Genomic DNA, 16,085 nt, shown 5'->3' with positions numbered 1-16,085 from the left:
TATTGTCTATTGACATTAATTTCCATTTGAAGGTATTCAGCAACATATTAATTTAGTGCAAAATCTTTGTTTTCTGTCATTTTTATCTTTTTCCACAAATGTTGTAATTGGCCCTGCTCTTGTGCTGGAGTTAATCCGAATGTCGAGGGTTCCTGATGATTGATTAAATAAAAAATGGTCTCGGAACAACTGGCCTAACTTACTTCAAAACTATTATGTTAGAGCACCCGAGATCAGGATCGAACTCCTTCCTCTGGTGCTGTAAGGCAGCAGCTCTACCAGCAGGGTCACTGCGCTTAGTTCTGTATTGATGCGAGAAAGTAATGGGTACATAAACAAGAATCCCGATTTTAAAATCCACATGTTGGTGTGAATATATTTCTCAAATGTGTAGCTAGTTTCTACTGTACCCTGCGATGGCCTTGTTCCAAGTAAATGTGGAAACATTTTTGAACTGTGTGTAAATGTTGGGGTTACTTATAGCGAGCCTTGAATGTGAGCTGAAATAGCATGAGCCTTACTTCAATTGAAACTGAAGTTTTTGTTTTAAAATTCTATATGATCTCTAAATGTTGAAACAATCAAATGAGTTATGGTTTTAAAGATTTTGATTAGGTGCTTGCTTCTTTCCTCTACATAGATTACAGAAGGAAGTTCAGGTGATTTTGGGCGAGAGCGGATTAAAACATTTACTTACGACCATTCTTACTGTTCTGTTGATTGCAGAAGTCTCAAATTTGTGTCTCAGGAAAAGGTATGTTTGCACATGATAATCAAAGGCACATTATTTTCCATCTCACTGATATAAATTCATATTTTGCTTTATCTTAAGTTTTGAAAAATTCTAATATCTGAAAGAACACTGTTCAAATAATCATGATAAATGCAGAAGCCAATGCATGAACCTTGGTATTCATTGTATAATGTAGCCAGTTGTATAATGTTACCAAATAACTATGCAGGAATTAAAGCACACGAAACTGTAAACGCTGGAATCCTGAGGAAAGCACAGTGCTGGAGGAACGTAGTGGGCCAGGCAGCATCGTTGGATGGAATGGACAGGTGACTTTTCAGGTCAAGTTAAGGAGCTTGAAGAATGGCCTTTATCCAAAATCTTGCCTGTCCATTCACTCCACAGGTGCTGCCTGACCCTCTTTTGAGTTCTTCCAACACTTTGTGTTTTGCTGTAGGATGTTGATGATGGGAGACTCTGATGATGGTAAAGCTTTGTATTTTAAAAAGAAGCACTGCAATTAAGTATGTTTCAACAACTCAATTTTTTAAACCACATAATGCATGCAGATATTCTAGTCTCTTATAAAACATTTATTTTGTAGATATTCAAGGAGCTTGGCACAGATGTCCTTAAAGCTGCATTTGAAGGCTACAATGCTTGTATTTTTGCTTATGGCCAGACTGGATCTGGAAAATCGTATACAATGATGGGAAACCCGGTAAGACGTTTGCACTAACCGTAGTTTCAAAGGGTAGGTTTTATGTAAGATCAATGGTGCAGGAACTAATTTTGTGGCAAATCCAATCTTCTAACAGCTTGTACTCTCTCTCTCCATGTTTTGGTTATGCCTGCAGTTGTAGCATTTTTAAGCTTTGGAATTCCCTTCCCAAAACCGTTGAGTCTTCATTTGCTTCCTTTAAGGTGCTCTTTAAAATCTCTTTGGACAAGCTTTTGATAATTGTGATATCTCCGTTGTGTTGCTCTGTCAAATTTAGCCTAATGACGGTTCTTAGAAACTATACGTTTCCTAAAACATGGAGTAGTTTTCCATGTTGGAAGCTAAACAAATGGAAATTGTATTTGCCTCCTTTCTTTTGTGTCCTTTATCCTTGAGATATCTTTGTTGTTCCCAGGTGCCTTCACTTATTCTCACTATTTTGGATTGGTTTATTCCTTGGCTATAAATTGTACTGGTCCCTCCAAACCAAGCCTTTGGAAGATCCATTTTTTGCCTGCATACAAACCTTTTAAAGATTAGTTTCTTGTGTCCAACCTGCTTGTTAACAACTCGCCCATAATTCTATTTGCCTTCATCAGCAAGGTGGTTGGAATGGTTTGACTTTGGCACAGTTCATTCCAACTTTAATGGTCCCTTTGGCTCGAAGCATATTCAATGTCTAGAAATGAGACATTGTTTTCCCAAACAATCTTTCATTCTCAGATTGTGTACTATTTGCTTCATAAACAAAATAAACACTGAGCTGGTTAATTTGACCAACATTTCTTTTAAATGAGTGTTAATGAGAATTATAATGTTTCATTATTTGAAATGTTAGAAGGTACATTTAGGGTTGTATATTTCCTTTGTTCTCCATGCTAAAGACATTCATTGAATATTCTATTCTATTTTAGGAAGATGTAGGCTTGATACCACGAATTTGCCAAGGGCTATACGACAGAATTGCTGGGAAGTCTAATTGGAACGAAGCTTCATTTCGTACCGAAGTAAGGTAGGAAGCTGGATTACCTTTGTTATGTTCAATTTCCTCAGGCCTTTGGCTAACATGAAAAATCATAATCGATTCATTAACATCCTGAAGTGTCAAGATGATAACTGGATGGTTCAGTGTCGTTTTGCAAGAGAATTTATTAAAGGAACTCGTCAAAGATGGAGTGGAATGACCCGAAATATCACGCATTCCCTCGCTCCAGAGATGCTGCCCGTCCTGCTGAGTTACTCCAGGTTTTGTATCTATGTTCGCCAGAGATGGAGATGTAATTGTCAAAAATCTTGTAGGAAGTAGGAATTGAGACCTGTCCTTTATTGCACAACACTGAAGTTTGTAATACAAAGATTAGGGTTAAGAACTGAGTTCATGAAAAAGAACTAGTTAACAAATAATGTATTTTAAACATTTCATATTTGTTTGTACTTTGCTATATAATAAATACAAATTTAAAGGACTTTCAAACATTTTATAGTTGGGGGAGTAAAAGCACATATTGCAATAACAAATAATATTCCATTCTAAGGTAACTGATTTTTCAAAACACTATTTAAAACAGGACAATCTATCTTTTAAAACATGTTAAAATGACCAGGTGAAAATGGGGAACAATGAAAGGTTGTTTAGCTGATTAATCCTATTAGAGGAATCTTTTACATCTCCATCTGTGGCGAAGACTTGCGCATTTCTTGAGGTCCTTATAACACACTACTAATTTTCCATTGGCACAGGTTCTTTATCTTTTGGTAGACACAAAATGCTGGAGTAACTCAACAGGACAGGCAGCATCTCTGGAGAGAAGGAATAGGCAATGTTTCGGGTCGAGACCCTTCTTCAGACTTCTCTCCAGAGATGCTGCCTGTCCCGCTGAGTTACTCTAGCATTTTGTGTCCACCTTCGATTTAAACCAGCATCTGCAGTTCTTTCCTACACATTCTTTATCTTTTTGTTGGCCTTCCTTGTAGCTTCCTCCATAAAAGTCTAAATCTCTTCTGCTTATATTCTGTCCTATGTTAAGTCTTTGATCATTCCAATCTGCAAACTCCACTTGATTTCTATTCCTCAAAATATTGAAGTTAAATTTGTAAACATTATCAATAAGTCTTAGATAGACAAAATGCTGGAGTAACTCAGTGGGACACGCAGCATCTCTGGAGACTGAAGAAGGTTCTCGACCCAAACGTCACCCATTCCTTCTCTCCAGAGATGCTTCCTGTACCACTGAGTTGCTCCAGCATTTTGTGTCTATCTTTGATTTAAACCAGCATCTGCCGTTCTTTCCGATACATCTACAGTGCCCTCCATAATGTTTGGGACAAAGACCCATCATTTATTTATTTGCCTCTGTATGCCACAATTTGAGATGTGTAATAGAAAAAAAAATCACGTGGTTAAAGTGCACATAGTCAGATTTGAATTAAAACCATTTTTATACATTTGGGTTTCGCCATGTAGAAATTACAGCAGCGTTTATACATAGTCCCCCCCCCATTTCAGGGCACCATAATGTTTGGGTCACAGCAATGTCATGTACATGAAAGTAGTCATGTTTAGTATTTTGTTGCATGTCCTTTGCATGCAATGACTGCTTGAAGTCTGCGATTCATGGACATCATCAGTTGCTGGGTGTCTTCTCTGGTGATGCTCTGCCAGGCCTATATTGGAGCCATCTTTAGCTTATGCTTGTTTTGGGGGCTAGTCCCCTTCAGTTTTCTCTTCAGCATATAAAAGGCATGCTCAATTGGGTTCAGATCATGTGATTGGCTTGGCCACTCAAGAATTTACCATTTTTTAGCATTGAAAAACTCATTTGTTGCTTTAGCAGTATGTTTGGGATCATTGTTTTGCTGTAGAATGAACCGCCGACAATGGGTTTTGAGGCATTTGTTTGAACTTGAGCAGAATGGATGTGTCTATACACTTCAGAATTCATTATACTACTACCATCAGCAGTTGTATCATCAATGAAGATAAGTGAGCCAGTATCTTCAGCAGCCATACATGTCCAGGCCATAACACCCCCACCACCATGTTTCACAGATGAGGTGATATGCTTTGGATCTTGGGCAGTTCCTTCTCTCCTCCATACTTTGTTCTTGCCATCACTCTGATATAAGTTAATCTTCATCTCATTCTGCAGCACAACAGAATATGTAAACATAATATGGAACAGGAGATAAAAGTTCAGTGTGTCTATATACCATAGACCAAATACATACACAATAAATAACAGATGGAGAGCAGTAGGCTGTTATTGTGCAGAGTTTGTTTGATGGCGAGTTTAATAGCCTGATGGCTGTGGGGAAGAAGCTGTTCCTGAACCTGGATGTTCCAGATTTCAAGCTCCTGTACCTTCTTCCCGATGGCAACGGAAAGATGAGTGTGTGGCCAGGATGGTGTGGGTCTTTGATGATGTTGGGGAGGTCAGCGCTGATGATGGACTGGGCAGTGGTCACAACTTTCTGCAATCTTTTCCGCTCCTGGACGTTCAAGTTACTGAACCAAGCCACGATGCAACCAGTCAGTATGCTCTCTACTGTGCACCTGTAGAAGTTCGAGAGAGTTCTCTTTTTCATACGGACTCGGTAATCTCAGGTAGAGGCGCTGATTGCATCATTGTGCTGGGACCAGGAAAGATCTTCGGAAATATGCACGCCCAGGAATTTGAAGTTCTTGACCCTTTCCACCGTCATCCCGTTGCTATAAACCGGATTGTGGGTCCCTATCCTACTCCTTCCAAAGTTCACAATCGGTTCCTTGGTTTTGCTGGTGTTAAGAGCCAGGTTGTTGTGCTGGCACCATTTGGTCAATCGGTTGATCTCACTTCTATACTCTGACTCATCACCATCAGTGATTTGTCCCACAACAGTGGTGTCGTCGGCAAACTTGATGATGGAGTTCGCACTATGTCCGATACGCAGACATGAGTATAGAGTGAGTACAGCAGGGGGCTGAGCACAGAGCCTTGAGGTGCTCCCGTGCTGATTGTTAATGAGGATGACACATTTCCACCAATGTATTTCTGATCATTAAGTCACCTGTGCACAGTGGTAATTGACAAATCCACACCTGACTCTGAAGAGTATTTCTGATGTGTCGGACAGGTGTTTGGGGATTTTTCTTTATTATAGAGAGAATTCTTCTGTCATCAGCTGTTGAGGTCTTTCTTGGCCTGCCAGTCCCTTTACGATTAATAAGCTCACCAGTGCTCTCTTCTTAATGATGTTCCAAACAGTTGATTTTGGTAAGCCTAAGGTTTGGCTGATGTCACGAACTGTTTTATTCTTGTTTCTCAGTCTATAATGGCATTTGACTTTCATTGGCACAACATTGGTCCTTATGTTGATAAACAGCAATAAAAGTTTCCAAAGGTGATGGAAAGACTGGAGGAAAGACTAGGTGCTGAGAGCTCTCTTGTCCCTGCATTAAGGAGGCAATTAAACACACCTGAGCAATTACAAACGCCTGTGAAGCCATGTGTCCCAAACATTATGGTGCCCTGAAATGGGGGGAACTATGTATAAACACAGCTGTAATTTCTACATGGTGAAACCAAAATGTATAAAAATGGCCTTTAATAAAATCTGACAATGTGCACTTTAACTGCATGTAATTTTTTTTCTATTACAAATCTCAAATTGTGGAGTACAGAGGCAAATAAATAAATGATGGGTCTTTGCCCCAAACATTATGGAGGGCACTGTAGAAGTCTTTCTGTGTCTTTATTCCACCATATCTCTGCAAGCTCTTGCAACTAAATATTTGCAATAAATATTGTGTTTCTAGCAATAGAGTCCTCTTTATCCTTCCTTTGCTGTACTATTGGCATAGTCATACAGTTTGAAAAAAGACCCTTCGGCCCAGCTTGCCTACACTGACCAACATGTCAGTTCTACACTAGTCCCACCCGCCTGCATTTGGCCCATATATCTCTAAACCTATCCTATCCATGTACCTTTCTAAATTTTTTTCTTAATTGTTGTAATAGTATCTCCCTCAATTACCTCCTCTGGCAGCTCGTTCCATACACATACCAACAAATAAAGTCACCCCTCTGGTTCCTATTGCATCCTTTCCCCCCCCCCCCCCTCGCCTTAAACCTTTGTCTTCTGGTTCTTGATTTCCCTACTCTGGGCAACAGACTCTGTGCTTTACCCGATTGATAACTTAATGTTCTACTGTCTGCAGTTCTTTCACAAAATACTCTGCCCTCATATCTTTTCATCTTTCATAGATAATCTTGGCTCGGTGGCATACTCTCACCTCCAAATCAGATGAGAATGGCTTCTATCCACTCTCTGAAGATTTGAGCATATAAAGTGGGTTAATGTTACTGTGCAATACTGAGAGTGTACTGCACTGGTTATTTTTCTGATGTGATCTTAACTAGGGTTCCACTCTGAAGAAGGGTCTAGACCAAAAAATTATCCATTCCCGCCACAGATGTTGCCTGACTCGCTGAATTACTCTCTAGCACTTTGTGTTTAACGCAGGATTTCAGCATCTGTAGTTCCTTGTGTCTGCAGGGTTTCACTTTTCTTTGGATGTGAGAACATCCGAGACATTGCTGGTTTTGTATTTGCTGAACACCCTTCCAATTGTCATTACATTTCAAAAGGTGTATCGTTGGCATTGGAATGTCCAGAGGTTGCAGAACACCAATTATTTCATCCTGAAAACCAATTTCACGATCTCCTCATTTATATGTCTCATTCTTACCTTTCACTATTCATAATTGCAGACCTTGGGATCTTTGAATTACGAGCATATTTTGGATTTGAAAGTATCGGCAGTTGGTCTTCGTGATTTGTGTGGTGCGGGACTACAAAGTTGTAATTTAATACATTTTAAACCTCTCCTTTTCACAAAACAGCTATCTGGAGATTTATAATGAACGGGTCAGGGATCTGCTCAGGAGAAAGTCGACCAAAAACTACAATTTAAGAGTAAGAGAGCATCCAAAGGAAGGTCCATATGTGGAAGGTAAGAACATATTTGCAATAAAAATGTCAAACCTAGGCTACATTTATACTGTTTTGAATGATATGGAAATGTTTGGACAATTTTTAGAAAAATGCTGATTGAAATTAAATGCATTTTCTTTGACGTCAGAACTGTTAAACAATATACTGCAGAGTGTATTTAGCACATCTAAAATGTGAACCCTACTTCAAGCAACAGATTAATTATTACAACAATACAAGGAAGACTAAACTCGTACTTGCCTTTTGTTTTCAGCAGAGTTACAAGGGTGATTGAGGAAAGTGTCTTTATGACCAGAACACTTAACTGATGACGAGTGTCATTTTGCATTTAAAAAAAATACATGACTAAAACCTCCAATATTACTCCCAATACTGGCGTCTGCCCAACCATGTAGAAAATTGACCAGGATTTTTTATTTTTTTATTTTCATGCAATAAGTTATTACTTTATAAAATATACTGCTGGATAGGATGTTAGAAGTAAACTCAATAATAACTTTCAGGTAGATGGCCAAAAGTTATAAGACAATGGATAAAGAGCAGTAATGCATAGCTCCCTGAAGGTGGAGTCACAGGGAGAACGGGTGGTCAAAAAGGCTTTTGGCACATTGGCCATCATCAGCCAGGGTATTGAGTATAGAAGTTGGGAGGTCTTGTTGCTATTGTATAAGATGTTGGTGAGGCCACATTTAAAGTATTGTGCTCAGTTCTGGGCACCGTGTTATAGGAAATATGTTGCAAGCTGCAAAGGGTACAGAAAAGATTTATGAGGATATTGCCAGGACTAGAGGGTCTGAGCTATAGGCAGAGGTTGAGTAGGCTGGGACTTCCTTGGAACGCAGAAGGATGAGGGGTGATCTTATAGAGGTGTATGAGATCCTGAGAGGAATAGATCAGGTAGATGCACAAAGTCTCTTGCCCAGAGTAGGGGAATTGAGGACCAGAGGACACACAGTGCCCTCCATAATGTTTGGGGCAAAGACCCATAATTTATTTATTTGCCTCTGTACTCCACAATTTGAGATTTGTAATGGAAAAAAAATCACGTGGCTAAAGTGCACATTGTCAGATTTTAATAAAGGCCATTTTTATACATTTTGGTTTCACCAGGTAGAAATTACAGCTGTGTTTATGCATAGTCTCCCCATTTCAGGGCAACTTAATGTTTGTGACACATGGCTTCACAGGTGTTTGTAATTGCTCAGGTGTGTTTAATTGCCTCCTTAATGCGGGTATAAGAGAGCTCTCAGCACCTCGTCTTTCTTCCAGTCTTTCTTTCACCTTTGGAAACTTTTATTGCTGTTTATCATCATGAGGCCCAAAGTTGTGCCAATGAAAGTCAAATAATCCATTATGAGACAAAAAAACAAGAATAAAACTGTTAGAGACATCAGCCAAATCTTAGGCTTACTAAAATCAACTGTTTGGAACATCATTAAGAAGAAGGAGAGCTCTGGTGAGCTTATTAATCGCAAAGGGACTGGCAGGCCAAGGAAGACCTCCACGGGTGATGGCAGAAGAATTCTCTCTATAATAAAGAAAAATCCCCAAACACCTGTCCGACAGATCAGAAACACTCTTCAGGTGTGGATTTGTCTATCCGCAGAAGACTTCATGAACAGAAATACAGAGGCTACACTGCAAGGTGCAAACCACTGGTTAGCTGCAAAAATAGGATGGCCAGGTTACAGTTTGCCAAGAAGTACTTAAAAGTACAACCACAGTTCTGGAAAAAGGTCTTGTGGACAGATGAGATGAAGATTAACTTATATCAGAGTGATGGCAAGAGCAAAGTATGGAGTAGGGAAGGAACTGCCCAAGATCCTAAGCATACCACCTCATGTGTGAAACACGGTGGTGGGGGTGTTATGGCCTGGGCTGCTGAAGGTACTGACTCACTTATCTTCATTGACGATAAAACTGTTGATGGTCGTAGCATAATGAATTCTGAAGTGTGTAGACACATCCAATCTGCTCGTTCAAACAAATGCCTCAAAACTCATTGACCGGCGGTTCATTCTACAGCAAGACAATGATCCCAAACATACTGCTAAAGCAACAAAGGAGTTTTTCAAAGCTAAGAAATGGTCAATTGCAGTGGCCAAGTCAATCATCTGATCCCAATTGAGCATGCCTTTTTTATGCTGAAGAGAAAACTGGAGGGGACTAGCTCCCAAAACAAGCATAAGCTAAAGATGGCTGCAATACAGGCCTGGCAGAGCATCACCAGAGAAGACACCCAGCAACTGGTGATGTCCGTGAATTGCAGACTTCAAATTGTGGTGTACAGAGGCAAATAAATAAATTATAGCTCTTTGTCCCAAACTTTATGGAGGGCACTGTAGGTTTTCTGTGAAGTGGAAAAGATTTAATAGGAATCTGAGGGGTAACTTTTTCCCACAAAGATGTGGATGTATGGAACAAGCTGCCAGAGGAGGTAGTTGAAGCAGGGCTTATCCAAACATTTAAGAAGCAGTTAGACAAGTACATGGATAGGACAGATTTGGAGGGATATGGACCAAATGCTGGCAGGTGGGACCAGTGTAGCTGGGACATGTTGGCCGGTGTGGGGAAGTTGGCCCGAAGGGCTTGTTTTCGCACTGTATCACTCTATGACTCTCAAGTGTAGGATGAATTGGATTTATTTTTAACCAGCCACCATTCCCTTTCATAATAATTTACATTTCCTGCTGTATCTCCTGAATTTTGCATGCACTTGACTTTTGCAGCAATTTTTCTGTGATATCTTCACATGTATATTTATCCTGATTTATGAATCTCTTCGATAAGAAACAGGGACACTAGAGAGCTAGTTTTATTATTCATCCACCAATAAACCAAAAGGAGAAAATTCTTCAGTATCCTTATTTTCTATGCTTTCAGACCTATCAAAACATTTGGTGCAGAATTACAGTGATGTGGAAGAACTTATGGAAGCTGGAAATGTCAATCGAACCACTGCTGCCACAGAGATGAATGATGTCAGCAGTCGATCCCATGCCATTTTCACCATCAACTTTACTCAAGTGAGAGTCCCGAAAACAGCGTTGTTAACATTGAAGTTTTGTCAGCGGGAACGAATATCTATCAGCTGTAACTCCTGAGAGATCAAGTTTTCATTCATGAATTAGGAAGACATAAGAACATTGCGAGTGCTCTGCAGTAGTTGTACTGCACACATGTAGAAACATAGAAACATAGAAATTAGGTGCAGGAGTAGGCCATTCGGCCCTTCGAGCCTGCACCGCCATTCAATATGATCATGGCTGATCATCGAACTCAGTATCATGTACCTGCCTTCTCTCCATACCCCCTGATCCCTTTAGCCACAAGGGCCACATCTAACTCCCTCTTAAATATAGCCAATGAACTGGCCTCAACTACCTTCTGTGGCAGAGAATTCCAGAGATTCACCACTCTGTGTGAAAATTTTTTTCCTCATCTCGGTCCTAAAAGATTTCCCCCTTATCCTTAAACTGTGACCCCTTGTTCTGGACTTCCCCAACATCGGGAACAATCTTCCTGCATCTAGCCTGTCCAACCTTCTGTACGGATACAGATTACTTTATACACATTCAATTCAATTCAATTCAATTCAACTTTAATGTCATTGCACAAATACAAGTATGGGTACAACGAAATGCAGTTTAGCGTCAGTCCGTAGTAATAGTGCAATAAATAAATAAAAATACAGAATAAGCAAACAATGTGGACGGAGATACACACAATTGCTGGGGAAACTCAGCGGGTGCAGCAGCATCTATGGGGCGAAGGAAATAGGCGACGTTTCGGGCCGAAACCCTTCTTCAAACTGATGGGGGGTGGGGAAAGAAAGAAGGAAAAGGGGAGGAGGAGGAGGAGCCCGAGGGCGGGCGGATGGGAGGGTGGGAGGAGACAGCTAGAGGGTTAAGGAAGGGGAGGAGACAGCACGGGCTAGCCAAATTGGGAGAATTCAATGTTACCCAGCAATTGTGTGTACCTTCGATATTCCAGCATCTGCAGTTCCCTTTTGAACAATGTGGACGGAGAGACTGGAGAAATCTATCGGCGGGACTCCGAGTTCAGCAATGTGACAGTGTTGTTGTAGAAGCTGTTCCTCATCCTACTAGTACGAGACCTGAGGCTCCTGTACCGCCTCCCTGATGGGAGGAGGGCAAACAGTCCATGGTTGGGGTGGGAGGGGTCTTTGATGATCTTCCCGGCCCGTCTCAGACACCGTTTTCGGTGGAGGGCAACCATGGCAGGGAGCGGGGCACCGATGTACTGAGCGGTTTTCACCACCCGTTGTAGTGCCTTCTTGTCCGCTACGGTGCAACCATACCGTGAAGCAGGTGGTCAGGATGCTTTCGATGGTACAGCGGTAAAAGTTGGTCAGGATCTGGGGGGACAGGTGAGCTTTCTTGAGCCTCCTCAGGAAGTAAAGGCGCTGCTGCGCCTTTTTGATCAGCTTGGAGGTGTTGAGGGACCAGGACAGATCCTCCGAGATGTGTACCCCGAGGAATTTGTAGTTGGAGACGCGCTCCACCTCAGTCCCGTTTATATGGATGGGGGTATGTCTGCCCCCTCTGATCTTCCTGAAGTCAACAATAATTTTGTTCGTCTTCTTGGAGTTGAGGACGAGGTTATTGTTGGCACACCAGGTTTCCCCCTGTAGGCTGACTCGTCGTTGTCACTGATCAGTCCTACCACCGTGGTGTCGTCGGCAAATTTGATGATGGCGTTGGAGCCATTCTTAGGGATGCAGTCATGGGTGAAGAGGGAGTAGAGGAGAGGGCTGAGCACACAGCCCTGTGGCACGCCGGTGTTCAGTGTTATAGTGGAGGAGGTGAGGTTGTTGACCCTAACAGACTGTGGTCTGTTGGTGAGTAAGAGTATGTGGCAGCACCTCCGAGAATGGATGTGAAAGAGGTGATTGCTTCAGGTTATGGATACTGGGATTGTCCTAAGGGATAAAGTCTAATATGTGTGCATTTACCACATTTTAATGAAGGACAAATTCCGCATGTAGTTACAATGTTAAGCTATGAAGCTGCATTTCAAAATAGTCTTTATTCTTTTCAATTTTGAGTATCCTTTGATACTGTCAATTGTGTTGCCTCAATCATAGATCCTCCAGGGTTATTCAAAATTGCATTGGGTTAAGAATTTGCTAAATTGTCATCTAAGTGGTATATTCTTCCTCATGTTGAGAATAAGCAGTGCCGAGTCTAAAAGCTGTTTTAGTTGAATTGATGTGCAGCATTGATCCTATTCCAAAACAAATATTCTGCGATTGTTTGCATCAGATAGATAAATCAAATTTACGAGTTGCCATAGGACTTGTCTCGTGAAGAAGTACGATATAAATGTATGTTATTGAGATCCAATCAAAAAACTGCTGCTTTCTTGGCCTCTATAATGTGATGTTCTTACTAAAGGGGAATACGGAATTACTTTTATCCTTAAAATCTCTTCACCAAAGATTCGTGGGATGGTTAAATGATAAATAGTATTTAATAAGACCTCTGATTTTTTTCATTTTTAAGTATTAGCTTGGGGGCGGCAGAATAGTGCAGTGGTAGAGTTACTCCCTTACAGCGCCACAGACCCGAATTAGAAAAATGTAGTAGGATAGTGCTAGTGTACAGGGTGATCGCTGGTTGCTGTGGGCCGAAGGGCCTGATTCCACACTGTATCTCTGAAGTCTGAAAGTAAATATTAAAAGTAGAACTAAATCAATTTTTTTTATGGATTAATATTCACTCTCAATGTTTTTTATTTGTTTTCAAACTATTTCTTGTACAAAGCAAAACCTGCAGATTTTTTCGTATGTGTAAGAAAGAACTGCAGATGCTGATTTAAATCGAAGGCAGACACAAAATGCTGGAGTAACTCAGCGGGACAGGCAGCATCTCTGGAGAGAAGGAATGGGTGACATTTCAGGTCGAGGCCCTTCTTCAGACTGATGTCAGGGGGGAGGGCGGTACAGAGATAAAATGTAGTCGGAGACGGTAAGACTGGTAGGAGAACTGGGAAGGGGGAGTGGATGGAGAGAGAGGGAAAGCAAGAGCTATTTGGAGAAATCAATAAATAGTTGCCTTTTTTTATTGCAATTTTTATCAGCAGAGGTTATGTAAGAGGGTCATGATGCTATAGAACATCGAACAGTACAGCACAGGAACAGGCCCTTCGACTCACAATGTCTGTGCAGAACATGCTGCCAAGGCAAGCCCTTATCTGCCTCCACATAATCCATATACCTCCATTTCCTGCATATCCATGTGCCTATACAAAAGTCTCTTAAATACCACTATCGTAACGGCTTCCACCACCATCCGTGGAAACGCTTTCCAGGCACTCTCTTCCCCCTGTGTAAAAATAAAACTTGTCCTTTAACCTTTTGTCCCTCATACTTTTAAAGCTGTGCCATCCAGTATGTTCTCCTGACTCTCAAATAGAAGACCAATGAATATATGTGTAGGAAAGAACTGCATTCCTTCTCTCCAGAAATGCTGCCTGTCGTGCTGAGTTCAGCATTTTGTGTCTACCAATGAATATATATGGGAGAAGAATACATTCATCGGCTTACAAACTCCTGACTTTTGCTCAGACTGTACAAACGATGTGGGTTTGAGAAAACTAGCGGGATGGATTTGCTGGCTGCCGTGGGGCTGCAGGCATGGTCTGCCCTTTGGGAACTCAGTTCATGCCCACATTTCCGACTCGTGAACTGTTCAGGTTATGAACAGTTCTTGGGAATGGAACCTTTCCATAACCTGGGGATGACCTATGTCTGCACTTACTGTAAGACCGAATGTTTAAGAAGGAACTGCAGATGCTGGAACAATCGAAGGTAGACAAAAATGCTGGAGAAACTCAGCGGGTGAGGCTGCATCTATGGAGTGAAGGAATGGGTGATATTTCGGGTCGAGACCCTTCGTCAGACTGAAAAAGAGGTGGGGGGGGGGGGGTGGGCGGGAAGAAGAAAGGAAGAGGCTGTGGGAGAGCTGGGAAGGCGAGGGGAAAGAGGGAGAAAGCAAGGACTACCTGAAATTGGAAAAGTCAAGTTTAGGCTGCTGCGGTGTAAACTACCCAAGCAAAATATGAGGTGCTGCTCCTCCAATTTACGATGGGACTCGCTCTGGCCATGGAGGAGGCCCAGGACAGATAGGTCGGATTCGGAATGGGAGGGGCAGTTGAAGTGCTGAGACACCGGGAGATCAGGTTGGTTATTACGAACTGAGCGGAGGTGTTGGGCGAACCGATCGCCAAGCCTACGCTTGGTCTCACCGATGTAGAGCAGCTGACACCTAGAGCAGTGGATGCAATAGATGAGGTTGGAGGAGGTGCAGGTGAATCCCTGCCGCACCTAGTAAGACCAAATATAGTAGGTTTTGCTGGAGAGATGTGAAACTACATCTGAAGTACTTGTATGCTGAAGAGATGAAAACATATTAAACCATTATGACAAGTTTGTTCAAAATCATGAGATCTGGATGAAGAGGTGAAATTAGATACAGCTGAATGTAAGTTTCTTAATCTGTTTGCTAAATTTGGATCTCCAACCAGGTCCATTTTGGGCCATTATCCTCTCAATTAGTAATCCAAAATTATCTGGTCACATGAGTCAATTATCCTTTCCTGAATACCAATATTGTTAGTTATGCACAAACTAAAAAAACCAACAGAGGTGTTTTTTTGGCCTTTTTATTGTGTTTAGGATATCTGCATCATACCTAATTTTTTTTCTCCTTATCTACTAAATCAGAGCTTCAAGAATCTGCTCCCTCAATTCACTTTTGACATTCCATATATTTGCACCTTTCTGAATAAATTCAGTAAATCGAATCCATGTTCATATACAGTATTTCCTCTTTTGAGGGTGGACACAAAATGCTGAAGTAACTTGGGACAGGCAGCATCTCTGGAGAGAAGGAATGGGTGACGTTTCAGGTCGGGACCCTTTCTTCAGACTCTTGAGGCTATCCTGCGCGTTATTTATTAACAATTCCGTTTTGACACTTCATCCAGGACTGTTACCTGGCATTATTTAGCTATACATAATCTATATTAGTACCCAGAACAAATCCTCTGTGATGTCATTAACTGGTCACAATTGGTTTGACTTTTTGGTGATTCCACTATTGCACAATATGGACAAGAGAGGATGGTTTTAATGTTTGATTTGCCTTCACTTTTGTCGTGGAATGGCCTGTAACATTTTATTTTAATGCAGAAAGGTTTTATCAGTTTCTTTAAATTTCTTAATGTAGAAGATTTGGCAGCAGTGGCACATTTGGTAGAGCAGCTGCCTCACGACGTCAGAAACCTCAGTTCGATCCTGTCCTCGGGTACTGCCTGCGTGGAGTTTGCACGTTCTCGCCGTGACCACGTGGGTTTCTTCCAAGTGTTCCGGTTTTCACCCTCATCCCAACGACCACTGGGTTTGTGGAGAATGGAGTGGTTGGGCTTGTATACTCTAGAATTTAGAAGGATGAGAGGGAATCTTGTTGAAACATAAAAGATTATTAAGGGTTTGGACACGCTAGAGGCAGGAAACATGTTCCCGATGTTGGGGGAGTCCAGAACCAGGGGCCACAGTTTAAGAATAAGGGGTAAGCCGTTTAGCACGCAGTTGTGGGTTTGTGGAATTCTCTG

The 16,085-nt window shown here is 41.5% G+C and overlaps 1 protein-coding gene across 2 annotated transcripts in view; it reads left to right on the top strand.

The window, feature by feature from the left end:
• The window catches only part of kif16b (kinesin family member 16B), a 122,871-nt gene that overhangs the window by 27,494 nt on the left and 79,292 nt on the right, over positions 1 to 16,085 (top strand). For both annotated transcript variants that reach the window (XM_033026286.1, XM_033026287.1), the window contains exons 3-7: positions 641 to 754; positions 1,338 to 1,454; positions 2,369 to 2,466; positions 7,337 to 7,446; positions 10,332 to 10,474. In XM_033026286.1, the coding sequence (XP_032882177.1) occupies positions 641 to 754; positions 1,338 to 1,454; positions 2,369 to 2,466; positions 7,337 to 7,446; positions 10,332 to 10,474 (582 nt within the window). The remainder of the gene's footprint in view (positions 1 to 640; positions 755 to 1,337; positions 1,455 to 2,368; positions 2,467 to 7,336; positions 7,447 to 10,331; positions 10,475 to 16,085) is intronic.

This window comes from Amblyraja radiata, chromosome 8, assembly GCF_010909765.2.
Source record: "Amblyraja radiata isolate CabotCenter1 chromosome 8, sAmbRad1.1.pri, whole genome shotgun sequence".
Lineage (NCBI taxonomy): Eukaryota > Metazoa > Chordata > Chondrichthyes > Rajiformes > Rajidae > Amblyraja > Amblyraja radiata.
Note: the sequence above shows the minus strand (reverse complement) of the source record. Positions and strands in the feature narration are given on the sequence as shown.